This window comes from Lactuca serriola, chromosome 7 (genome assembly GCF_051521515.1).
Source record: "Lactuca serriola cultivar US96UC23 chromosome 7, Lser_US96UC23_V15, whole genome shotgun sequence".
NCBI lineage: Eukaryota > Viridiplantae > Streptophyta > Magnoliopsida > Asterales > Asteraceae > Lactuca > Lactuca serriola.
The window spans coordinates 34,331,723-34,359,601 of record NC_136414.1 but is presented as its reverse complement, the minus strand read 5'-3'; the positions used below and the strand labels follow the sequence as shown (position 1 = coordinate 34,359,601).

The window sequence follows — 27,879 nt, the reverse complement described above, 5'->3', positions numbered from 1 at the left end:
ATCTGTCGACGATGACCCATATGGTATCTAGTCCACCCGTCGTCTTGGGAAACTTGGTTATGAAGTCCATAGTAATCCGTTCCCATTTCCATTCCGGTATCTCCGGCTGTTGCAGTAATCCTGACGGTTTCTGATACTCGACCTTAACCTTAGCACAAGTAAGGCATTTACTTACGAAGGTAGCAATTTCTGCTTTCATGTTAGGCCACCAGTACAGTTTCTTAAGATCCAGATACATTTTATCTGAACACGGGTGAATGGAATATCTCGTGTTGTGTGCTTCGGTCATGACTACGTCTCTGAAACCACCATGTTTCGGTGTCCAGATTCGATCCATGAGATAATACGCTCCGCCACCCTTGATTTCTAGATTCTTTTCCATTCCTCTCAGGGATTCACCCGCCACATTTTCAGGTTGTAACACTTCTAGTTGAGCTTCCTTAATTTGTGTGGATAAGTGGGAATGGATAGTCATAGACAGAGATTTGACTCTCCGCCCAGTGTATTCTTTTCGGCTGAGGGCGTCAGCTACCACGTTGGCCTTGCCAGGATGATAACGAATTTCACATTCGTAGTCATTGAGTAACTCGACCCATCATCGTTGTCGCATGTTGAGCTCCTTCTGGTCAAAAATGTGTTGAAGGCTCTTGTGATTGGTGAAAATAGTACTCTTTGTTCCGTACAAGTAGTGTCTCCAGATCTTCAGAGCAAATACCACTGCTCCTAACTCAAGATCGTGTGTCGTATAGTTCACTTCGTGTGTCTTAAGTTGTCGGGAGGCATAAGCAATAACCTTCCCTCTCTGCATAAGGACACAACCAAGTCCTTGGTTTGATGCATCGCAATACACTACAAAGTCTTCTATCCCTTCGGGGAGGGATAGTATCGGTGCGGTGCACAAGGCCTGTTTCAGTGTTTGGAACGCCTTCTCTTGTTTCACTTCCCAGTCAAAGGCCACGCCTTTCTGGGTTAAGGTAGTAAGAGGTTTCGCAATGCTAGAGAAGTTCTTTATGAATCTGCGATAGTAGCTAGCGAGACCTAGAAATTGACGAATCTCTGTAGGTGTCTTTGGTGCCGACCAGTTCTCAATGGCCTTAATTTTGGAGGGGTCCACGTGTATCCCCTTCTCGCTAACAACGTGGCCCAAAAATTCGACTCTTCGATTCCAAAATTCGCATTTAGAGAACTTCGCATAGAGCTTCTCCGATCGCAATGTTTCTAAGACTTTTCGTTGGTGCTGACTATGCTCTTCCTTACTTCGGGAGTAGATAAGTATATCATTGATGAAGACAATGAAGAACTGATCTAAGTAAGGACAACACACCCTATTCATTAGGTCCATAAATACTGCTGGTGCGTTGGTTAATCCGAACGGCATCACTAAAAATTTGTAGTGTCCATAACGAGTTCGGAAGGCTGTCTTGGGAATATCCCCCTCTAGTACTCGTAATTGGTGATATCCGGATCGTAGATCTATCTTCGAGAAGTAGTTTTCTCCTTGAAGTTGATCAAATAGGTCGTCAATACGGGGTAGAGGATAACGATTTTTGACAGTAAGTTTGTTCAGTTCTCTATAGTCAATGCACATACGGAACGATCCGTCTTTCTTCTTTACGAACAAGACCGGTGCTCCCCAAGGTGAGAAACTTGGTCTTATGAATCCTTTTTGAAGGAGTTCGTTAAGCTGACTGGAAAGTTCTTGCATCTCTGCTGGTGCCAGACGATAAGGCGATTTCGCTACTGAGGTAGCCCCTGGAACTAAGTCGATTCTGAACTCGACTTGGCGTTGTGGTGGTAATCCCGGTAGTTCTTCTAGAAAGATATCAGGAAAGTCGCGTACTTCTGGAATGTTTTGATGTCCTTCAGTTCCTGACTCGTATCGACTATGTGTGCTAGGAATGCTCGACAATCCTTCCGTAAACACTTTCGAGCTTGGATGCATGAAATGATGCGAAGCTTTGTACTTGATTTGTCGCCGTAAATCACTAATGTTTCGTTGTTAGGGAGATTAAGACGAACTACTTTCTCAAAGCACATGATGTCGGCGCGAAGAAGACTTAACCAATCCATGCCGACTATGATGTCAAAACTTTTAATTTGGACTGGTATGAGGTTGATTGGGAAAGAATGACCGTCTAAAGTTAATGTACAGCCCATGTATATGCAGTTAGTGTTTTCTGTTAATCCGTTTGCCATTTCTATAGTGAATGATTTTTCTAACTTGCTAGGTTTACGTTTAAGTAAGTGAATAAAGTTTTGACTCACGAAGTGAATAAAGTTTTGACTCACGAAGCTTCTCTCCGCACCACTATCGAATAGTATGCATGCATATGAATTATCGAGAAGGAACGTACCAGCAACTACAGTCGGATCAGCTACGGCTTCATCGTGGCCTATAGCCAAAACTTGTCCCACCCCGCCGGTATTTGCTGCCTTTGGGCAGTTTCTCTTGTAGTGGCCCACCTCACCATAACCGTAGCAAGTTTGGCCTACACCCGTGCTGAGAACTTGAGTGATCGGCTTTGCGGGATCCTTGCAGAAACGGACAGTGTGTCCCTTTCTGTTGCAGTTGGAACACTACATTTCCCGACAAGGTCCATGATGGTGATAAGTGCATTTGGTGCACTTTGGAAGGTTACCCCCATAAGTCTTTGTTGGGTAGGGATTTGTAGGAATGGTAGTAGGTACAGTAGTAGCATTCACTGAAACCAGTTGTTTCTTCGCGGATTCTTGGGAAGACCCACCCTTCCCTTTATTCCATACTCTCTTCCTGTTATTATTGTTGTTTCCCTTCTGTGGTTCTGGTGCGGAAACCGTTGAGTTCTGATGACCTCCGAAATCAACAAGAGATTGTGCCAGTTCCTTGGCACTTTCAAAAGTGTCAGGTTTTGAAGCTAACACACTTGAACGAATTTGGGGCGATAGTCCCCAAATGTATCTCTCTATTTTCTTGCTCTCAGCTGTACGCTAAGTGTACTCGCTATTTGGCTTGTACACTGCGCGTAGAGACTTGTACATCCAACGTACTCATCCATTAAGCCAAAACCCTTATTAAGCTCTTCATGTTCAAGACCAGGAGCCCAAACCACAAATCTACTCCTTAAAGAACGTCTAGAACCATAAAGTCATTGACTTGATGACTTTGCATGCCCTGAAAGAACCAATTTTCAAGATAAAGCACTAAACTTTCACCAAATGGACACCATCTCATGCATAGGGGATTCCAAGCCATAAAGGAGAAAACTTTATGCATCTAGAACCTCAGAAACATCAGAGTGGCAACTCATTGCTACTGGAGTTGTACCAAACCATTTGATCTCATTCCTAGGACCCAAAATGAACCAAAACTCATACAAACTATATCTAAGACAACAATGAACAAGATCAAAGTTTTTTACCTAAAACAATGTGCAAATGAAGCACATAAACAAGATCCACAAGCTCTTCCTTGATCCACAACCTTGCACCAAACTCCATCTTCTTGGAAATGACCCAAAAACACTAAGATGCACATAATGAGCTCAAAACACCACCATGGAGGCTAAGGGACGATTTCTAGGGTTTGGGGAGTTGGAGGCTGGTAAAAGGGACCAACCAAAAAGAACTAATGAGATTATATATGGTACAACTCCAAGAATTAGGGTTTTCACTTTTCCCTCGTACGCCCCGCGTACTCCTCGTACACCCAACATACGAGGTCTTGCACCCCCAACCAAACCCTCACAGTACGCTAAGCGTACACCACATTATGCCCAATGTAATGCCCTTCGCATCAATACGCCCTGCGAACTCCCTAGGTACGTCTCACGTACTAGGGTTTCCTTTTAAACCTCTAAGCACTCTGAAGGCCATAACTTCTTCGCTGTAAATCTGATTCCGACGATCCATATATCCATGAAGAGGTAATGAGAAGCTCTACACTCTAATCAACTCGTACCTGCATTACCATTTCCCGAACAAACCTCCAATTTCAATAAAAGCCCAACCTTGCATAATACCAAAATACCCTTTGACTCCAAAACACAAACCGAATACCTGGATCATCCAAATTACATCATCCACCTCCAAGTAAGCCCAAAATTCAATTCTTCAAGGGTCCTAAGTCTAATAATACACAATCCTTGATAACCACCCCGCAATGGGAAACGATTCAAAGCAAGGCGTTACAACTGTCCCCTACTTAAATTAGATTTCGTCCTCGAAATCATTCTTTATCATTCTCGACACACCAAACAACCTGAGCAACACAGCCATAACCTGGGCATACCACAGCCTTCCCAAGGCAACCGAAACCAACCCTAGCAGGGCTCTCTAACTCGAAGATGAACAAATCCTTTCTCCACCTAAAAATAATCCCTTGCAAAATAACCACATCTACTCAAACTAAAACCTGAAGACTCGAGCTGGTCTGACTCCCTGACAGACCGCCCATACTGAACCATTGCTTATTCCTTTCCACTTATCTTCCAACTGACTATTCAACTTCTGATAACTTGAAGTTCCTATTAGAAAACATAATCACATACCAATTATCTATGCAGAACACTTATACTTGAAAGAAGGCTCAAAGAATCCTTTGGTAGGAGACTTATCACTGTAATGATTAGACTCAGACGAGAGTTACGCAACAGGACCAAATCATTTACTCTGAGATTATCCAATCCTAATTGCAAGTGACCTACACCTCCTCCGAATAACAAGCTAATCTAAACATGAGTTCCAAATCAATAACACCACCTTGACTTATCTTGATGCCCTTCACAGATAGAACCAATCCAAGACACCATCAAAAGAGCTTGATCTATCACCAAAACTGAATCGATTCCTTACCCTTGAACCCTTCAATTGATGCCCTCGGCATATAGATACCCTAAATTCTCATCCCATGAAAAGAAAATTCTACACATAAACCCTCGCGATTCCCAACTCGAGATCTCACCCAAAAATCCAACCTGATACTTAACTCATAACCCGAGATCCATGGATCTGCGCTTGCATTTCACCCAAAACCTTCTAATTCACGACAACCCCTCACTAGACCAAGATATAAAGGTTCCCAACCATTGCTGAGACTACCAATCTTGCACCCGGTCCCACCACCAGGTTCCCAAATCACGAGGCTACCCAGCCTATAAACCCATCTACGTCACACACTAACCACCCGCTTACTCCTGCAACTCAAGATCCCAAAACATTGCCCAATGGTCTCCACCAGGTTCCAACTGTATTGCCATAATCATACATGCCTCACGCACAGGTCACCCCCAACTATACCACAAAGCAACCTCGCCCACGGGTCCCACCCATTTAGAGATACACAGGCCCGACTCCGCCTCAGACCCCAATGGTCATCAACTCAAATAGAGAAATACTCCTCGCCTGGTCGGCGTGCCTAAGGAACAAACTAATTCCCCACTTTACGCTCATAACCACCTCCAACGATAGTCTACCTTGAACTGGCGAATGCTACAATCCCATCGCAACCTTACAACACTACAACCCAACCATGGTTACCACCCATGGCCTAACCACAGCCTACCCATCACAACCCCATGCATCTTGAGCCGAAACCTACATCCAACTGCATCTAATTAGGTGTTCGGTTCATACCTCGAATTCCAAAGCCTTCAACCTGGACTCAACCACAAGCCTATTATACAAAATAAAGAAGGCGCCGGCCAACGGTTGGAAGTTTCCTAAACTCCTACTTACACATCCTCAATCTAAACAGCCACTTGGGTCATCTCCCTCCTGACCAGGTTGTGAAACTCGCCATAGTTTCACACCCGATTGAACTCCTGGAATTCTGATCGATTCTCCCCCTCTTGGATTTGACGAAGCTTTCTCTCATCCCATAAATCCAATGGATTCCAAGACAACAAACATCAACCTTATATAGTATGAACCGCCTATGATTTGTGATAATCAATACTAACGTTCCATTGTTAGTCAAACTCAATGATCGCCCAATTCCTGAAATCCTGAAGAATACTCTTGAAATCTTAACCCCTCTAATAACCCAAATCACCTCCCATGATACCTTACCAATTTATTGAGTTCTTATATTGGTGAGTAAAAACCATAACCCTTGCCATGCACTGACAAATATTAACCCCAATACCCATTCTCAAAGAATTACTAAACTCTAATCAACTACAATCCATGCGAAAATACAACTCTCCTAACACATCCAATGATCAAACAACTTATGCAACTGACACCACCATCTTCCTGCTACCGCTCCTCTTCGAGAAATAGTAGGGTTTGAACCCAAAATTTGTGCATATGAGAGAAATGAAAATAAATGTGCAAATTTAAACGACCGTAAAACAAAAATTAGTCTTTAAAGCGAATCAGCTTAAGAAAAACTCAAGAGTATAGAGAAGAAAACGCAAACCATAATTCATCGATTGAATCTGCATTCAGAAGGTCTGAGAACAGCACGCGTAATCTCATAACAGATCCAAAAATTCTTCATGTCATTAAGCACTAACCCCGTTTGTGATCTCTTCCTTTCTTCCTTTCCCGCAAAAGATACATACTCTCAAATAATGTTCTTAGTGTTATACAGTTAAGAGATGTCCCCTATCATGTGCCTGGAACAGCCACTACCAACAAACTGAAGTCTGATAATATGCCTCCATCGCTACTCCGACACAGAGCGGGATCAATTGGTCTTTGGAACCCAGTCCATTTTGAAACTGGTTCGACCTTTGTCATCCTTGCACGATACTCTCTCCCATGACATATCCTGCTTATCACAAACAGAAGACGATGAAATATTAGAGTCATTAGTAGATTTGGGAGTTTTCACCTTTGGTACCCATCTACATTCGGGTTTAACCCATTTCTTGTTCGATCCGATGGGTGCCTCGGCACTGATTTGGAACTTGAAGCCGGCTGCCGAGATGACTTTGACCTGACCGGTCTTGGCTTCACAGGAGCATCTCTTGGATTTGGCTTCTTGGCAGGCATTTCCTTCTTGCCATTGGGATTTGGATTCTTTGCCTTGTAGGTTTGACTCTTGGCCTTCTACGCGTTCCAGTCACCATTGTCTGAACATGACCTGGAGGGGTTTCTTTTGAAGTATCTCCCTCTTGGCGCGTTCTGCCATCCTTGTGCACAGTAGGGAACGTATGCACGATTAGGACAATTTCTGGCAATGTGTCCAGGTGTTCCACAATGAAAACATGTCTTTTTCTTCATTGTGGAGTTGTTTCTTCCTGCCCCTGGTGGCATATCCATGCCTTGTCTCTTATGGTTCCCACAAGCACAATTACAACAGGCACTCTGTTTCACTGGAAAAGGAGGCCTGTATTTCTCAACGGCAGGTTTGTTAGGAGTAACAGAATTCGAGGCAACAGATTATGAGTTCAAGGAGTCATTGGTTTGTTCAGTAGTGTTCTCCTTGTTCTCATCTTCTGCTACTTTACCTGCACATGAAGTAGAAACATTAGTATTTTCTACCTGAATACCTCCTGACACAAACCCAGCTGGTTTGCCATATCGAAGATGTGCCTCCCTGTCAATTTCTTCCTGAGTCATAGTGATGGATGTGTAGTTATGATTGAAAGGTGGAGGAACACTATCATACCGTAGACCCTTGTTTTGATTATCTTTAAATTTTAATTGGGTTTCAAATAAGGACTCGACTGTCTGACTTGATGCAGTATAATTTTTGAAACTAACGTCTGTTTTTTCACACTTAATTTTCAAAGAGTCAAGTTCTTCAGTTACATCAGCAACTTGTCTCTTAATATAGTCATAATTTTCACACTCGTTGCTATACTCTTCCTGAAGTTTCCTAAAGTCCTTGGTTTTTGCTTCTAATTCAGCCTTTAAGGGTTTTTGTCCTTTCCTGAGTTGATATCCTTCATATCTCAGGTCCTCAACTTCTCTTTTTAATAAATCAATTTGTTCCCAAAGAAATTTAATCGTAATTTCACAAGCTGGAGTACATGTAACATGTAACTTCAGTGACCGGAATGTTTTCAGAACTCATTGTTTTTCTACACTTCAAAGCATCAAGTTCTACAATTACATCAGCAAGACTAAGATGATTGAGATCTTTTGTCTTCTTGATGATAGCCACGTTCATATCCCACAATTTCGGAATTGAATTCAGCAGCTTTTTGTTTATCTCAAACTTAGACAAGAAGATCCCAACTATATTCATCTCAGTAGTAAGTGTAGTAAATCGCTACAACTGAGTTTCGAGGGTTTCTCCAGGGATATAATCGAAAATGTTGAAATTTTGTCTTAACATATCCTGATGACTCTCTTTCATGTTTTCAACTCCCTCGTAGACCTTAAAATCAATTAAAAAGCACAACTAAAAACCAAAATCAAACTTAAAAGTCAAACCCTTTGACTACAAACCTCAAAAGTCAAATTTAAAAAGTCAAACCGGAAAGCTAAATTTGAAATTTTAAAAGTCAAACGAGAAAGTCAAAGATTAAAGTCAAAGGTCAAACTTGAAAGTCAAACTCAAAATTTAAATAAAAAATCAAAAATAAAAGTTAAAAATAAATTATTTTTTTAAAAATTATTTTATTATTATTATTTATTTAATTTATTAAAAAAAATTAATTTTTTTTTATTATGGAGGAAAAAAGAATTTAAAAATAAAAGAAATTAAGTTTTGGGTTAAGAGTGTCAAAAATGCAAAACTTGAAGCGAAAAAGACGCTTTATGAATTAAATTTGGAAGGAGAGACACAAAGAGTCTTCTAGCCGAGTTGGAAAGGCGCGAAGCTTAGTACCTAGGAGACCCGGGTTCGATCCCCTGCACCTCTAAAATTCCGTCCGCATCTTCCTTTTTCAATAGACGCTGCGAAGACACCTGCTGCTTGCGAGGACGAGGTGCGACGCGCGATGCGAGGATCTGGTGCGAACCGGAAACCGCGAGGCCCGTAATCTCGGACCGTGAACTCCGAGGCCGCAAGCTCGGACCGTAAACCTGCGAGGCCTCGTGCAAACACCGGCCGCAAACTCTTCGGAACCCTAGCCGCCGGCCGCAAACTCCTCGCTGATTACGACAAAAAACAACGATTTTTCGACTTTGAAGCTCCAAAACTCGATCAAAAACCCTTTTTTATGAAAAACATGAAGAACAAACCCCCCTTATTTTTTAGAGATCTATCCAAAAACGCGAGAATATTTCGAAAATAAGATCAAATAATGCTCCAAATCTGACAAAATTGACTGAAACAACTTGGCTCTGATACAAATTGTAAGTCCCTAATTTGCCTGTGTAGCAATCAGATCCGTTTGATAGTGCGGAATCCCAATCAAACGGATGATGTCAGATAAAATAGAAGAGAAGAAGAAGAATAATAATATGAATCTCTGTATGAATTGATTAGAATTAAAGTTCCAGATACAAAAGATTCACACACACAAAACTTCTCTCTGGCCGTAAACTCTCTTATGTTCATTAATCTCTACTCCTCACCCTAACACCTATATATATACAAGGGGAACATGGGCCGGATAACATAGGCCGTAAATGGGTTTACGGTCGTAAGGTGTTTACGGCCGTAAACTCAATCGTAAACATGACCGTAAACTCTAGAAATATTACAGAAAAATATATTTGCCTAGAAAAGTAAAGTATAAACCATATTTTTGACCCAACAACCCTTCTTAAGCTCTTAATATTCAAGACCAGGAGTCCAGACCACAAATCTACTTCTTAAAGAACGTCTAGAACATGTTGGAAATAAAGCACAAAAACAAGATCCACAAACTCTTCCTTGATCCACAACCTTGCACCAAACGCCATCTTCTTGGAAATGACCAAAAACACCAAGATGCACATAATGAGCTCGAAAACACCACAATGGAGACTAAGGGATGATTTCTAGGGTTTGGGGACTTGGAAGCTGGTAAAAGGGGCCTACCAAAAAGACTTAATGAGATTATATAATGTACAACTCCAAGAATTAGGGTTTTCACTTTTCCCTCGTACACCCAGCATACGAGGTCTCACACCCCAACCAAAACCTCACAGTACGTTAAGCATACACCATATTATGCCCAACGTAATGTCCTTCGCACCAGTACACCCCGCGTGTTCCCTACGTACGCCCTGCGTACTAGGGTTTCATCTTAAACCCTTAAGCACTATGAAGGCCATAACTTCTTCGATATAATTCTGATTCCGACGATCCATATATCCATGAAAAGGTAACGAGAAGCTCTACACTCTAATCAACTCATACCTTCCTTACCATTTCCCGAACAAATCTCCAATTTCCATAAAAACCCGAGCTTCCATATTACCAAAATACCCTTTAACTTCAAAATACAAACCGAATAAAAACAATAATCAACTCATACATTCCTTAGCATTTCCCGAACAAACCTCCATGTCATCCACATATAAACGAAGATAAATATAATCACCTACATGAAGCTTCCGCATGTAAACACAACAATCATACAGACTTCTGGAGAACCCATGCTTCAGCATGAAAGAGTCAGATTGCTTGTACCACTATCGAGGAGATTGCTTCAATCTATATAGTGATTTCTTCAAGCGACCTACTTGACTTTCCTTATCAACAACCTTGAATCCCTTAGTTTGATGCATATAAATTTCATCACACAATTCTCCATGCAAGAAATCAGTTTTTACATCGTGTTGTTCCAGCTCCAAATCACCATAAGCAACAATACTCAATAACACCCAGATGGAAGTATGTTTCACTGTCGTAGAAAATATCTCATTGTAGTCTACTCCCTCCTTTTGTGAAAATCTCTTTGCTACTAGTCTTGCCTTGTACCTTGTATCACCGAGTTCGGAAGGATCCTCTTTTCTCTTGTACACCCACTTACAACCAATAGCTTTCTTCCCTATGGGAAATGGGACCACCTCCCAAGTTTGGTTCTTCCGAAGAGGCTACATCTCTTCTTCCATCACAGCCAACCAACTCTCAATATTTCCATTCTGAATAGCTTCCTTGAAGGAGACCTACTCATCTTCCTTGAAGGAGACATACTCAACCAAATTTGCATGTCCATAGTGATTCAAGGGTTGATCAGACCCCAACTTTAGAAGTTTCTTATATGCTCTTCTCGGCCTAGTTGATACCGAATTTTTCCCAAGCTCTTGTTCCTCTGGTTCGTGTACATTTTCTTATTGAACCATCTCATGTTCAATAACCTCGTGAATACCATCATGATCTTCCTTGTGAACACGATTAGAACCTTGTTGGCTTTTAGGTTCTATATCAACTACCTGAGACTTGAACATCTCAAATTCCTTTGTTTTTGTGTTTGCTTGACTTGAACTAAACCCGGTGTGCTTTACCGTACACACACAATGCTCATAAAAATCCATACAAGGCTTCTTAAAATTCTTCAACAAACCTTCTTTACCATGCAGATCAAGACCCTTTTCAGACATATGCCCAAGCCGTCTATGCCATAAACGAGTGCTTTTACATGGGTCACCACCACTACCATTATTTCCAACTGCCACATCATTTGTCATTGTTGTACCCGAAAGAACATAAAGGTTTCCTTTACGAATACCTTTCATTACAACCAAAGAACCTCAAACAACCTTGTTTACTCCTTCCCATGTAATTATCTTACACCCACCGGTAAATGAGATTCTTTCGTAACTCAGGGACATGTCTTACATCCAAAAAAGTTCTGACCGCTCCATCATGCATTTTGATTCTAATAGAACCAATTCCAACCGTTTTGCAAGAATGATTATTCCCCATTACCACGGTTCCACCATTTATGCTTCTATAGTTATAAACCACTTCCTTTTTGGGCACATATGATAAGAGCAACCTGAATCAAGAATCTATTTACCAAATATTTCTTCATCAGAAGTGACAAAGTAACAAGCATCGTTACTTCCTTCCTTCTCCTGAGCCGTAAGTAGCTTCTTACTTCTCTTCTGTATTTCCATTGTTGTTGTTGTTGTTGTCTTTGTTCCATCCTACTCTCTTGTTGGGACAATTTGCTTCGTAATACCCAAGTTCGCTACACTTGAAACACCGCCTTTCGGCAAGACGTCTAGATTTAGATCTAAACTTTCCTCTTTTCCTTTTCCTCTCTCATTACTTCTACCTCTTGCAAACAGTCAATATGCCTGGTCTTTGTTTCCACTAGTAGCAGTCATGTCACCAGTTGCAATCTTTCGAATATCATCCGCTAGAACTGACATTCTAGTCTCATCTATCGTACGACTATTACCCACAAGCATTAATGTTTGTACAAGATTCTCATAAGACTTTGGCAACAAAATATGTATTAAAAGTGCTTGATCCTCATCTTCTACCTTCACATCAATGTCTTTTAAATCTGAAATACACCTATCAAATTTACTGATGTGTTCTCGGATTGAAGAACCTTCATCCATTTTGCAAGTAAACAACTTGGACTTCAAATAGATCATGTTTGTTAGAGTTTTCGTCATGAAATTTGCCTCCAAATTTTTCCACATTGCGGCTGTCGATTCCTCATTACTTACCAAGAAAGCATCATCTCTTTTAAGGCATGTAATGATCGATGCCCGTGCTTCAGGATTTAACTCCTCCTAATCCTCATCGGAAATAACTTTATGCTTCATTCTCTTACCCACCAAAACCTTATGTAACTTGTGTGAGATTAGTAAGTTTTTCATTGTCATCCTCCAAAAAGAAAAATCATTCTTTCCATTGAACTTCTCTAATTCATACTTCCCAACTTTAACCGTTCCGCTCATAGATGTCATTTACCCGCTTGTTTCAGAATTTTCCTCTCTCGGGACTTTTATCAAACACCTTATGTGTGTAATACAAAATACCACATAAATACCTCAAATCCAAGCTCTACCACCCGAATTTGATATTAAGCTCTGATACCAATTGTTGTTGTAGCAAAAACAATGCAGAAATCAAAAGAAAAACAACAACTAACATTATGTATCTTATATTCCAATTTTTTCCCTTTGGACCCAAAATCAAATAATGACAACAACCAAGTAATGAAAGTAAATAGAGAAAGAAACAAGAGATTTATTTGGTTCAGCAAATTTGCCTACATCCACACCAGAAGAGAGAGTCTTTTGTATTAGGTTAAGCAATTGACCTCACTTTCCCTCTACAATATGTGATGTTCTTCTCACACACACTAACCCTACCTTTCTTCACTGAGAATTACATAACAAATAAGGATGGACTTTTTTACTTTGGGCCAAAATAGTCGGGCCAGAAACTTAAGTTATTAGATTGAACTGACTCAAACTCACTAGAGTTGTCTCAAGCTCACTAGATAGACCACTTGAGCTCACCACTTGAGCTGACTACCAATAGCTCCCAAACATTTGACACTATTAAAGATCGAGATTCGATTTACATATTTGTTAAAGCAACATAATAAGATAATCATTTAGGGTCTAACAATGGTGTTTTCAATAAGATAATCATTTAGGATTTAACAATGGTGTTTTCATTAAATCAATGTGGCAAGTTTTAGTCAGACGTTAGTGAAATCTATTAGGGTTCAACAATGGTGTTTTCATCAATTTTTTGGACATATACGAGCTCTCGATTCATGAAATGGATGCAGTAATGAAAGAGTTAGGGTAATGTGACGTGGCAATCTATTAAATCCTTAAGAGTTCAAAAATCGATTAAATCCTTAAGAGTTCAAGAGTTCAACGAGGGCCCAATGATATATGTAAAGAACAAAATGAAGATTGATCCAATTAATAATGTTCCCACTTGTACATGTATTAAGAAATTTCACCTAAATCCTTTTTAATGCAAGTCAATCATCATAGTCCCATGAAGAAGACATTCGCCGAAACATACATATATTATATATAACTCACTAAAAGTCATTTCCTTAATTCCATTAAATAAACGAAACAACATTGAAATCTTAACACCTAAATGCACATACAAAATCATCAAACTATCGCAAAATAGATTACATAAACTAAGAATTACCTCAAATCATTCTTGAACCAAAGAACCATGGACTAGAGGTTTAACACCAACATATAATAAGCTTAAGAGCCAATTAAAACAAGCAATCAAGCATTAATCATAAACTACTCGATTCAAAATCCCGTGGTGTAACCAGTGTTGTAGAAAATCCTGATTAGGTCCCAGTTAATCCCTAGGCGCTACTCGACCGATTAGAGAACGCCTAGCGATTAATCCATGCATACAAAATGACTGAAACAGTAGAACCCGAAGAAATTTTAACACTTTAAAGAAGTTATATCTCAATAAAAACTATTTGAGGTATGATTAGTGTTGTATTTTTCATATTAACCTATTTTGTTATGATATTTATGAACTTTTATATGATATTAGTCATATTTAATTATTTAAAATCTAACAAATTAGCAATTAATGGTCCCCGATTAATCCTTCGATTAATCTCCGTCTAGCCGATTAATCCCTTAACCCCAATCCACCGACTAGCTAACATCAAGCGATTTTTACAACCTTGGGTGTAACAAATCTATGTCTTTTAGGATATTTTAACAAATGTCTAGCCAAAACATGATTCAAAGCGGATAAACAAAAGAAAAGGACAAAAACAGAGCTTCTAAACTACAATAAATGCATTAAAGTAACAAGTAATAATGTATTAGCTAAATAAAGAAAGAACATATGAAACAGTCAATGAATCAATATTACTAAAAGAGAAACCTTATGACATCATTTTAAATAATATGGGCCATTGATTGTATTTTAATCTTATTTTTTCCACCCTTAGATCAAATTGCTGACATCATCTTCCCCATATGGAATGTATTTAATTCCAATAAATGCTTTCCAATCATCAATCAATAACATACATTCGTTGAAATGGAGTGTATTTAATTCCAATAAAAGCTTTCCATATTTTATACCTTGAATTTTCAGTTATGAAGATTTTAATATGGTCAATTTTAAAAACATATCACTAACAAATCATTTCAATCAAGGCCTTAATATCAACCATTAATATAAATCTGTTTATATTAGTAAACCATCTTAAATATTACTAAAAGAGAAACCTTATGACATCATCTTAAATAATCTGGACCATTGATTGTATTTTAATCTTATTTTTCCACCCTTAGATCAAACTGTTGACATCATCTTCCCTATATGAAATGTATTTAATTCCAAAAAATGATTTCCAATCATCAATCAATAACATATATTCGTTGAAATGGAATGTATTTAATTCCAATAAAAGCTTTCCATATTTTATATATTGAATTTTCAGTTATGAAGATTTTAATATGGTCAATTTTAAAAACATATCACTAACAAATCATTTCAATCAAGGCCTTAATATCAACCATTAATATAAATTTTTTTATATTAGTAAACCATTAATATAAAATCTTTTTTTATTAGGAAATCATTAATACCGAAAAATCATATTCAAATTATCACATACATATACGATTCATCATTGAATCCGCGACTCACATTTATTTTCAATCGTTTCTTTTCTTCAAAACTTCTCCTACAACATCATTAATATTGCTTATAACTTCCATCATCATTCTCTGCTATAAACATTCGCTCTTGTGCGCTAGAAGGTAAGTACCTTCTTTCGTTTTTTGTATTTTTTTCGATTATATTTTGTTCCTATATCAAATGTATGTATTCATATATTTCGATTTTCTTTGTCACAAATTACATGAAATCAGTTAACAATTTTTCTGAAACTTTTCAAATAAACTTGAAAATATATTAGGTACCTTTAACAAAACAAAAATTAACTATCTTGGGAATTGACATTAATTACGAAAATGTTACTTTTATATATTAGAGATGATTATGATTTTTTTTAATTTTTATGTCATAAGAATCCAATTAATTTTGGCATGATTTTAAAATATCATTGAAATTATTATGTTTTTGTATATCATATCAACCTACTTTTTTTATCTTTGTATAGTAACAATAAAATTTATTAATTTACACAACAAATATAGATATTTCAAATTTTGTAATATTATTATAACTTACAAAATACAACTCCCTCCAAAATAAATTTTCGCCAGTAATTTCATGCATAATTTCAACAAATTTAAATTTGTATTTTCTTTATATAATTTTTTTTAATGATCCTAATTTTTTTTCTCCAAAAGTATATCAAACATTTACGTTTTAGATAATTCTGCCCTATTATAATTATTATTTTCCAAAAATATATCCGTTTAATGAGGAATTTGATATAATAAAGGAAGTGAATGTTAATTAAAATGATATATATATTCCATAATTATTACATGAGTTTATTCAAAAAATTTATATGAAGGTGTAAACATTAAACATTTTTAAAGTGAAATTTCAGAATACATACAAACGATAATATTGTACAATGAAATATAAAATTGAATAGACTGAAAAAAAAAACATTATTAAAACAGTCAATCTTGAAAATAACATAGTTATGAAAAATTATAAAGTAAGATAAAAATTATAAGATATTAGGAGATTTGTAAAAAATACATTTAGTAAAGCGTTACGATTATTATACAAAATAAGACCGTTAAGATTAATGAAAATACAATATATAAACTAAATTATCACAATAGTAATGAAATGTCATTATTTGATATTTCATATAATTGAAAGATATATCAAATTACATTGATGATATACTAAAATTATTCAAAGTTGCGCCAAAACTAATGCAAAGTTCTTGCGAACACCAAATAAATAAGAGCAAACATAAAAGCTAGCATTTATATTTATAATTAATTTAAAATAAACCAATCATGATTTAGAAAAGAATCTTCATTGATGATATACTAAAATTAAATCTATATAACATTTTATAAATTATATTACATAACTTTATTTGAATAAATGAAATAGTTGTCAATATTTAATGCAATAGAAAAAACGGTATATTGGTTGTCAATATATGTTTAAATTAGGTAACATTATTATGCAATGAACGACTAATTAAAATGCTTATAAATATATAAATATCATAACTATATGAAACGAGGAAAGTCCTTCAACTAATAAAACAAAAAATGATGTCTACAAAGAGATCTTTCAGTGATTATATATATTTATCGTTTTCAATGTATTTTCTACACATTTCAATAATACCAATAACCATATATTTTTTTATAATCATTATACAATATCTATAAACGATTATATGTTTTTTTATGCGTTTCCCGCGTTTAACGCGGGCTATAATCTAGTATTTTAAAATAAGAGAAATGATCCACAACACACCCCAAAGGAGATAACCCAATAGAACCAAGTAAATCTTACAAAAATGAACAAAAAAAAAGAGACAAATATTCCAAGATAACTAAAATGTCTAATCATGAATTCAAAGCATCACCAATCTCCACTCTCAACTGAATAACAATCTCCGCTTTCAATTGAATCACTATCAGACCAATCATAAATAGCATCAGGAAACTTGATGTTTGATGGAAAAACAAATCCTTTAAACTCCAAACGAGACACAACCTACCAACACAACAATACAAGTGAGAAGACAACAAAAAGAACCATGAAATGCATTATTATTATCAATAAGACAAACAAAACTATAACTTGCAATCACAACCTCTGAAATGTATATCAGTATATGTATATGGTTTGATGATCTTTGCAAATTATTAGAGTTTATGTGCTGTTAAAAAGGACATATTACCTTAGAACAGGATCTTCGAATTTTAAGCTCATTGACATGGGAAAGGTTTAGTATAAATTCTTCAAGCATCTCTTCTTCGTCTTTAAGTGTTGTTGCATGATACCCAAAAAGTGAATACTCTGTTGTCTCATGATGCCCAAGCATTGTATAATCTAAGTTGGCTTCAATTAAAGAAGACACATTTACCAACAAAAGCTTCCACAACAACAAATCACCTTCGATTGTTAGGGATAAAATATTAGGAGCGTTGATTTCAATAATATGGGACAAATCATCACATTCATCATCAGGAGGAACCCAGTAGTATCCATTGAACACCAAATTCTTAACGCTCTTTGAAGTAATATCAAGCCGCTTGTAACCATAGCATTCATTGAACACCAACGTTTCCAATTGAGGACTCCCGGATAATATATTTTCAATCAAATCTTCATCTAAATTCCCTTCGGATATCCATAAACTCCTCAGATTTTTCCAACTAATCGCCCCAATTGGATTCAATATGCAGCCGGATAATCTTAGATCAGTAAAACATGAATTGATGAAGAAAAATTGATCTAAAACAAACTCATCAGCTATGACTTCCACATTCCATACTTTTAAATTAAGTTCTTCAACGTTACAACTTACAGCATATCGAATCCAATTGTGGACTTGCGATTCAGATCGAGTATCATATCCGGTAGACACTACGAATTTCTTCAGCTTCTGTTGGCGGCATTGATTTAGGGTTTTGGTGACTAACGAAACGAAATTCAACCGCGGATGATTCTCATCATCGAAAATGAGGGAAGGAACCGAAGTCCAGAGATGTTTCCATCGCTTGGAGAGAGTACTTGTTCTAATAGCGTCCTCTGTGGAGGGTAAACGAGACAGGATTTCAACAAGCAAGCAATCCGGCAACGCAGTGATTCGATCTCCTCCACCCACCTCCATGATTTCTTCAAACTTTATCCGCTTTGTAGCAATTTTAGGTTGATTTTGTCCTTCTTCCACCATTTCCATTGTCGCAACAAAGCTCTCGCTGCTTTCCCACCCGAAAATTTGAAACGAAACTCGAATTAGGCGTAAATCTATACAAACTGTGAAATGAAGTTTTGATTTAGCCCCTAAACTTTGAATCGGTACAATTCAATCCCTATAAAAGCTGAGAATTATTCTAAATAGAAAAGTCGGTTCCTCCCTTGCACTTTTCTTACTTTCCATTCGATTCACCACACTTTACCCCCTCAACTTTCTTACTACCTATATTTTCTACCTTTATTTTGAAAAACTTCCAATTTTCTTATTTTCCATTCGATTCACCATTCTTTACCCTTCAACTTTCTGCCTACCTACATTTTTCACCCTTATTTTGAAAAAACTTCCACTTTCTTATTTCCATTTGATTCAACCCTCAACCTTCTACCTACCTACATTTTGCACCCTTATTTTGAAAAATGAAGCTTTCTTATCCTTTACTTTTTAAAATATCATTTTTACGTTTTTAACTTTTAAGTTTTTAAAATGCCACTTTCACCCCTTTTATTTTCCACCATCTACCATTCTACAATGTCACTTTCACCCCCTCATTTTTTTTAAACTTTGGTGTTTAACTACATCCTAGAATTGTAGCTAATCATTGTACGTTGGTACCTACCGGAAGTGCAATTGAATTCTTGAGTGTATGAATGTACATAGCTTTTTGTACATAATATGGTGCTTGTAGTATCGGAAGACACGTATACTCAAACGAAATGAAAATAGAAACAACATTTTCTTCTACTTTTAACATTTTTGAATGTATGAATGTACATAACTTTTTCTACATAATATGGTGTTTGTAGTATCGAAAGGCATATACTCAAACGAAATGAAAATAGAAACAACATTTTCATTTACTTTCGACAAATAACAACAAACTTTCTACTACCTCTTAAATCCATTTTGTTGCCGCAACGCGTGCGGGTAAAATACTAATCTGTTCCAAATAGTGATGTTAGTGGCCTATTCTTTCGATTTTTCACCCTTTCAACTTTTCCTTATTTTCATTTTCGGTCCTTTGGTTATAAAACTTATACAAGTCGATGTTCTTTGTGGAAAAAAAGGTCCTATTTTCAATTTTAGTGGACCGCTTTCTCCTTTTCTATCTATATATTCATTTGGTATTTCTATAGTTCTCTTCCTTTCAGATTCTTCCATACCTACGTATCTTTGCTCCAAAGTGTCGGTTCTCTTGTAACATCTTGTTTCGAGAAGTACTTATTTCAGGGTTGTAGACAATAAATGGATCAAATGGAGGCCTTGGGCTTCAACGGAATGAAGTTTAGACTCTATTGGAGGTGTATGATGTTGGACAAATGATTTAAACCTTGGATTGTTCGATGGAAGCTGAGGGGTAAAATGGGAAAGGTTATGTTTTGGACTTCTTACGTAAAGAGTAGGCAGGGTGGCCTATCGACTAGATCTGTCTAAAGAGATCAGTCGGATTCACAACACCTTCTATGTTTCTCAACTTTAGAACTGTATCGTTGATGATTCAGCAGTGGTTCCTTTGGATGATATTCAATTTGATAATCGCCTGAATTATGTTGAGAGGCCAGTGGTGATTTTGGATAGAAGACGAAGGCCTTATGCAACAAGGTCGTATAATTAGTCAAGGTCCAGTAGCAGCATCAGAAGGGTGACGAATGGACTTAGGAGCTTGAGGCAGAGATGTGAGAGCACTACCCTAAGTTATTTGTAGTTGAGGACTTCGATGATGAAGTCTGATTCAAGTGAGAAAGAATTGTAACATCCGTTCAAGGTATGAATGAATTTTTATATATTAACTTTAATTTGGGTGGCCGCGGATGGTGGTGCATCAACACGACGTGGTGCGATGTCTTCGATTGTGGGATTAAATGTCTCGCCATGGCGTGGCCATAGGTTCCAAGGCATGGCAGGTGGTTTTAGTGAAAAACCCCAATTTTTTGGCTTTAGACGCTATATAAAGAACATTAAGGCTAGGGTTTCGTGATCATTCATCCTCCATCACCCTCTCAAACCTAGAAACTCTAACCCTAGCCTCCATTGCAATTGCAAAGTCATTCTTAGTGCTTTTTGGTGATCTTTGAAGAAGAAGGAAACCTTTGGTGTGATAGTTTACTTGGCAAGCATCATCTACTTCAGCTAGCACATCCTTTAGACCTTGGTGAGTGTTCAAGATCCAACCTTTTCCTTGCTAAGTTGTTAGATCTCTTGATTTTGTTCCTTTTCTTTATGTATTGATGGATTTAAGTGGTGAGATCTCATAAAGCTTGCAACTTTATTTGGTGCCTTGGATCCGATTTATAAGTGAGCTTTAGTGCCATGCATGGAATCTTGGTCATAAACCCTTAGTTTTGATCCAATAAGAGTTCAAGACAGGCATTGGGGATGCATGTCTGAAAAGCATGGATTTTTATGATAATTTTGGTACTAGAAACCCTTTTGGAATCGTGTGTCATGAGATCTTCAAGATTAAGTGCTTAATGATTAAGCCATGATGTGTTTTCACCCCCGTTTTGGACCTAGGTTGCCACGGTGTGGCGACTAGGCTAAACTCGTCTGCTTTTTCATTGTGTTGTCATGGCGTAACCAGAGATGCCCACGACGTGACAACTAGTTGGAGTTGACTTTGACTTTAACTATTGACCGTTGACTTTGACCAATTTTGACTTTAGGTCATTTGGGATATTTTGAATAGTAGATTCAGGCTTGGTCCCTATCTGTTGTATAGGTGACCTATAGAGCCGTTAGTTGGAGCAGTATTCATTTTAGCTGTCTTCCTTATGTTGAGGTGAGTTTTCCTCAATGTACATGTGGGTCGAAGGCATCAATGTAGGCCCATTAGATTATGTATCCCGATATATTGGATTGATGGTATGCTCGTGATATGTTAGATTGGTCGATTTGTATGATTACCTGTGTTCACTGAGTATGTGTTAAACTGGTAGATTTGTAGATTTGTAGATTTGTATGATTACATGTACTTGTTGCTTATCAATTGGTATTGTATCTGTCGACATGTTATGGTTGGTTGGGTTGAGGTGATCATGCTTTATGCTAAAGGCCAAGATACCCAGGGTGATCTGGATAGACTTGTAACACCGTAAAAATTAAGACAATTTTTCACTTTTTAAAACCAAAGTCATTCAAAATCATTTTCAAGAAAACATCGTATCAGCATTATCTCATTACAAATCCTAAGATCAAATCATAATAAATTCCACGGGTGTGGGTGTGTGTACAGATCATGTCGGCGCCTTCTCGCGATCATCGCTGGTACCTGAGACACATAACACAAAACACTGTAAGCATAAATGCTTAGTGAGTTCCCCAAAATACCACATAAACACATATCAGCCACTCAAGGCCGTAACTCTGTTGACCCTCTGGTCAAATATCTCTGTGGGACCCTCTGGTCCCATAACTCTGTGGACGCATTGGTCCTAACTCTGTATACTCTGAATCATACATCTCACATATCTCAATAAATCACAACACATAATAACATGCAAATACACTGGAATATAACTCTAAAATACTCTGTCACATAATTCTGTTACCACACTAGGTAAAATATAGTGAGAAGACTCACCTCAGATGTCTAGGTAAATCTCTAACTCGGTAGAAATATGATCTAGCCTCCGCCTAATCACATAAAGTAAATGCTCTCATAAACATAACTATACTCAACCCTCTCTTAGCACCCTCAGAAGGGTAAAAGACCATTTTACCCCTCTTCTGGCTTAAAGGCCACATTGTTGACCAAACCCTAAAAGTCAACAAAAGTCAACGGTCAAACTTTGACCCGACTCGTCGAGTGCACTTGGGCGACTCGGCGAGTCTACACATGTCCACTAACCTTTTAGTCCCGCTTGGCACGTCGGGTTCCTCCCCTTACTCGACGAGTCACACCTGGCATGAGTCGCGGGGCCACCCCAACTCAACTCGCCGAGTCTCAAGAACAACTCGGCGAGTTCCGCCTTGAACTCCAGTCCTCTAATCCCATTTGACTCACTGAGTTAATTCTCTAACTCGACAAGTCTGTTCACTGAGTGATTTACGGGAAACCCTAAGCCTACTCGCCGAGTCTGCTCTTTGGACTCGGCGAGTTCATGCCATGCACAAACTCGGGTTGTGAATGTTTATCATTGTTGTGTTTGAAAATTAGAGTAAGAACCAAAGTCTAAAGATGTTCCCATTGCTTGGAGAGTGTACATGTTATAGTAATGTCCTTTGTTGAGGGTAAACGAGAGAGGATTTCAAGAAGCAAACAATTGGGAACGCACTTGGGATGTGCTTCAGGCCGGAACCAACCAGACACAAATAACCCAACACCTGAATCGGATGAAAAGTTGGAACTAAAATCCGGACCAATTATACGAATACGGGACCTGTTTGGTTCGGGTAATACGAGTTTTGGTTTGGTTATTGACTCGAAAGATCCAAAATAACATGTACCCTATGTTTTAGTTCAGGCCGAAACCAACCTGAACCAGACATAAATAACCCAAAACCTGAATCGGATGAAAAGTTGGAACTAAAATCCGGACCAATTATACGAATACGGTACCTGTTCGGTTCGGGTAATACGAGTTTTGGTTTGGTTATTGACTCGAAAGAACCAAAATAACATGTATCCTATGCTTTCCAATCGAAATGACCTGGATAACCCAAATAAACCGAAATGACCTAAATAATCCAAATAAGGGAATACTATATATCTAGTGCAAGAAAAAAAATATTGAACATTGATAATTCATATTCCAAAAACCCATAATTCATATTTAAACATTAAACATCTAAATTAAAATATGAATCTTAAGTTTTTTCCAAAATAACAATGACCAAATATAAATTAACTATTTGTGAATATTGATTGGTTGTTTTCCCTTTCCACATCCATTGTTTATCGTGTTTTCCAACTCTTGTGCGACGTCATCATCTTTCAAACTTCATCAATGTTGTCCACAATTGGCTTTATTGATTTCTTTGCCCAATCATGGGTGCAAACCAAAGTCTCTAATATATTTGCGAACAAATTTGTTTGCTATGGATCTAATATCCGCCCGCTTGTACTAAAAGCCACTTTGGACGCCACGATAGAAATTCATAGTCCCAAAATATCTATCAACATTAAAAAACAAAGTGTTAAAATATAATTATAAAAAGTATACAAATAAATAAAGTTATACCTTTCGCCATACGAGATAGAATAGGGTAAAGATATGCATTTTGTTTCCAGCAAAGTAGACTATCAAAATCATTATTGTATTTAAGTGACGCTCGTTTAGGTATAATGTCAAATCTGTTTCCATTGATATCAATGGGTAATCCGTTTGTACTATTAAATCACTCATGAAATAAAGTGGGTTGTGACCACCATATAGCTCGATCATTGACATGAGCTTGTCCAACAATCGGTAGTCAAATGTACATTAGTTAGGGGATTACAAAAGAACTTATTCAATTTATCCGTTTTCTTCAACATAATAATCGGTGACTCTTTTTGAAATCGTGGTTCTGCATGACAAAACCACTTTCCCATTCAATTCATTAGTATACTCAATAAATGTTTAATTCTCTACAAACTTGAATGATAATTCTCCAACTACAAATAAGTTTAACAAAGCTTTTTTTGGTCTTTTCTCATCATGCTTCCAAGTGCCAATACTATTCTTCCTATTTTTTTTGAAATTTAAAGTGGTTTGTTTTTCTAAATTTTCTTGTAAATTTTTTGGTTCTTTTTACATCTTTTTGAATGTCTAGTCATACTAGAAGTACCGTTTTCGCTGGACATAGTTTGGAGCAACGTGTCATGCCATTTATATTTGCTATGTTGAATGTTGTCAACCTCAAGTTCATCATAATCGACCCAATAAGCCGCCCTTTGGGCATATTTTTTTTTCTTCTAGTTTGTTGTTTGACCTTTTCTATCTTTGTTGTCATTTTGAGTGTTATCAACCAAAACATCTTCATCATCAATCTAAAATACAATAAAAAAATGATTTTAATATAATAAAATAACAATATATTTCTTTAACATTGAAATAGATTCATTAATCTAAAGTACAATAAGACAATGATTTACAATCACATAATACATTGAAATAGATTACCAATTTTAACATAACATATTTTATTTAATATGATATAATAGCAATGAACTTTTATACATCAACATAAAATATTCAAATTTGAATAAGTAACATCACATAATAACATATTGAAAGAATAACATAATAACACATTAAAAGAATAATATTTGAGTAGTAGATTAAGATATGATGGTAGTTGAGTTTATTGACTTAGAACCTAATTTTCCATTACTTGAATGATTCCTTGGAGATGAAGAATAGAGTTTGATTTCTTGAAAGTAGAGTGGAGTTTTATTTCATAGTAGATTTTTTTTCGGTGTTTGATCACAATAGGAAGCGAGGAGTAGGACAAGGTTTTTTTTGTAGCAAAGCTGACGATGAATCAAGGAAATCGAACTACTATGATCCAACACAAAATTTCAATCAATCAAATTAGGATCAATTATGGATTGCTAGGGTGATGATTTCATAAGTTCTTTTTTGAAACTTTGATCAGTATTGGGTGGGTATGGCAATACGCAAGATCCAAGAGGGATCGATCAAGTGACTATTCAATTTCCCGGTCGGTCCTTTTGGCCCAATTAAACCTTTATTTAGGTAAACTGGACCGAATAACCCGAGAACCGAATAAGCCTAAAATATATACTCAAGAACCAACCCATACAACTTATTCGGTCCTAATACGGTTCAGGTTTTATGTCCCAATGCTCATCCCTACAATGCACTGATTCAATCATCTTCCCCCTTCTCCACAAATTCTTGAGATTTTATCCAACTTGGGGCAATTTTAAGTTGATTCTTTTCTTCTTTCACTATTTTCATGGTGGAAACAGAGCTCTCCAAAACATAAATTAGGCATAAATGTATACAGATTGATAGTGACATGAAGTTATGCTTTATCCTTTAAACTTTTAAAGAGTACAATTTGGTCCTTGTAGAAATAAAATTCATTTGAGATTGTAAATTGAACCAAATATCTGTTGGAATAGTGTCTAAGGCTGTAACTATATTGGGCAAGTACTTGACCCGGTTATGCATGGTCCTTTTGGGTTGCCTTCATCATAGCAACTTGATAGGATGATTTATTAAGAGAGAGTAAATATTATTAATATATTATGAGAATAATATAATGAATAATATATTTGTTATTTGATTAATATAAGTCATAGAATTAATTAGAATTAATTTGGTGACTTAAAGAGATTAATTAAATAAAGGGGTATAAACTGTCAATTGTTTGATAGTTAAGCTTTAGACTGTAAATCCATTTGGATATGGTATGGACGAATTCTAAGAGGTTTAGGATAGCTAAAATCGTCCATATGCTTATCTAGGAGTGGATTTGGATAGCCTTAAGAGAAGATTATCCAATTAGGGTTTAGGTTGTAACCCTTAAGGAGTCTACAAGTATAAATAGACCCTATGGCTGATGGAATTCGTGACTTGACCAAAAGTAAGGAACCTCTGGTCGAAATTCCTCCCCTCTCCTCTCTCCCAAATCATCCTCCTTGCTTTGGTGTTTGTAAGCCATTAGAGGAGTGACATTTGTGACTCTAGAAGCTCCAAGACCTCAAGATCAACAAGGAACTCAAAGGTATGATTCTAGATCTGTTTCAATGTTGTTATTTAACCTAATTAGTAATTAGAAGTCTTGGATTCAAAGAATGTTTATTCGAAAGCCTAGATCCAAGCATTAGGGTTTTGCATGCGCACATAGGAAAGTTCTTATGGCTAAAACCCATCAGTGGTATCAGAGCCTAGCTTGGTTTTCTGTAAATTGTTGCTTGATTAACTGAAACAAACCTGCAAAATTCGATTTTGGTTTCTGAGTCATGGACTCGGCGAGTCTCAAAGTGGACTCGGCGAGTAGGCCTGACTCGGCGAGTCCAGGCGTCAGGAATGGCCAGATTCGGGATTTCTTTGTGTTTATCTTATCTTAACTTACCATAAACTAATTAGATCAATATTAATTCGTTTTTCTGATAAATATAACTGTTATCTTGATCTAGTTAAAGGTAATTATCAACTAATTAAATATTTAATTTCCTTATATGATAATTAATTAATTATTTTGATTATTTTGGTAATTATCTTAAAAGAAATCTTGAATAAAGCAAATATAGATAATTAGGATATTAATTGTTAATTGGAATTATTTGTTATTTGATCCTCCATGTTTTAAATGTTTAAAACCTACCCTCATGTTTTGAAATTTACTTTTGTGATTAAAAGTTTTAATTTAGACAACTTAAATTTCAAACCCTAGATTTTAAAAGTTTTAAAATACAACCCTATACTAATATGATATTACTAGAATAATGTATATATGTATAACTAAATGCTAGTCTTACCGTTAGTAGGCCTCATTCACGAAGCCGATCTATAAGGTGGGTATAAGGTTGCGGCCTATAAAATGGCGCTTAATGGGTGTACACTCACACCCACCGCTTGCTTGATTGGTGGAGGGTCGTTAGCCGAACGGGTAGGATAGGGCAACCTCATCCTCTCATTAAAAGTATAATAAGAAATACAAAGTAACTACACATATTTTAAAATTTCCCAATCCTAGTTACTTTAGGAAAAGTGAATTGATGCAATCCCATGAAATTACACTTTGCACCTTGCTAAGATGTTAGTGGAGCGTGTGTGGTTTACCGGCACACTAATTGGTTCTAAGCGAAGGTGGCAAAGGATGATTCATTGTTTATCATAGTTCGATGGAGCGTGTGTGGTTTACCGGCACATCGAATAGGTGATCGTTACAATGAAGGCTCCATGTGAATTTGCATGGTAATTCACACCCGCTTTGTGATCCTCGGCATCCCAGTCACAAACAAGAGGGGCATATCGAGATTTAAACATGCCATTGAATAGTTTCAATGAATCTCATCCGAACCTAGGAATTCTCAAAAACACTTAGGACTAATAGTTTAAGTTTTGTGATGGAGAATTAGTGAATCGTCATTCACTTACCTTCAATTTATTTGCATGTTAGATTACGGCATCCCTTTTCTAGTATGTAAATGTTGTTGTTGGATCCTAGCCCTAATTCTCTTATTGGGTGATAATTAGGGATTCTTATTCTAATCTATCTTTGTCCTTTTCTAATTATAGATGTCGAACGCAAA

General features: G+C 36.9%; 1 protein-coding gene across 1 annotated transcript; it reads right to left on the bottom strand.

Annotated features, from left to right (window-relative positions):
• Nucleotides 1–17,203: 17,203 nt before the first annotated feature.
• LOC145065006 (F-box protein At5g03100-like) lies at nt 17,204–18,680 on the bottom strand. The gene is made up of 2 exons (XM_079012348.1): nt 17,649–18,680; nt 17,204–17,461 (listed from the first exon to the last, which is right to left on the bottom strand). The coding sequence occupies exons 1-2, from the start codon at nt 18,651–18,653 to the stop codon at nt 17,327–17,329; spliced, it is 1,140 nt and encodes a 379-aa protein (XP_078868474.1). The 5' UTR covers nt 18,654–18,680; the 3' UTR covers nt 17,204–17,326.
• Nucleotides 18,681–27,879: the final 9,199 nt, after the last annotated feature.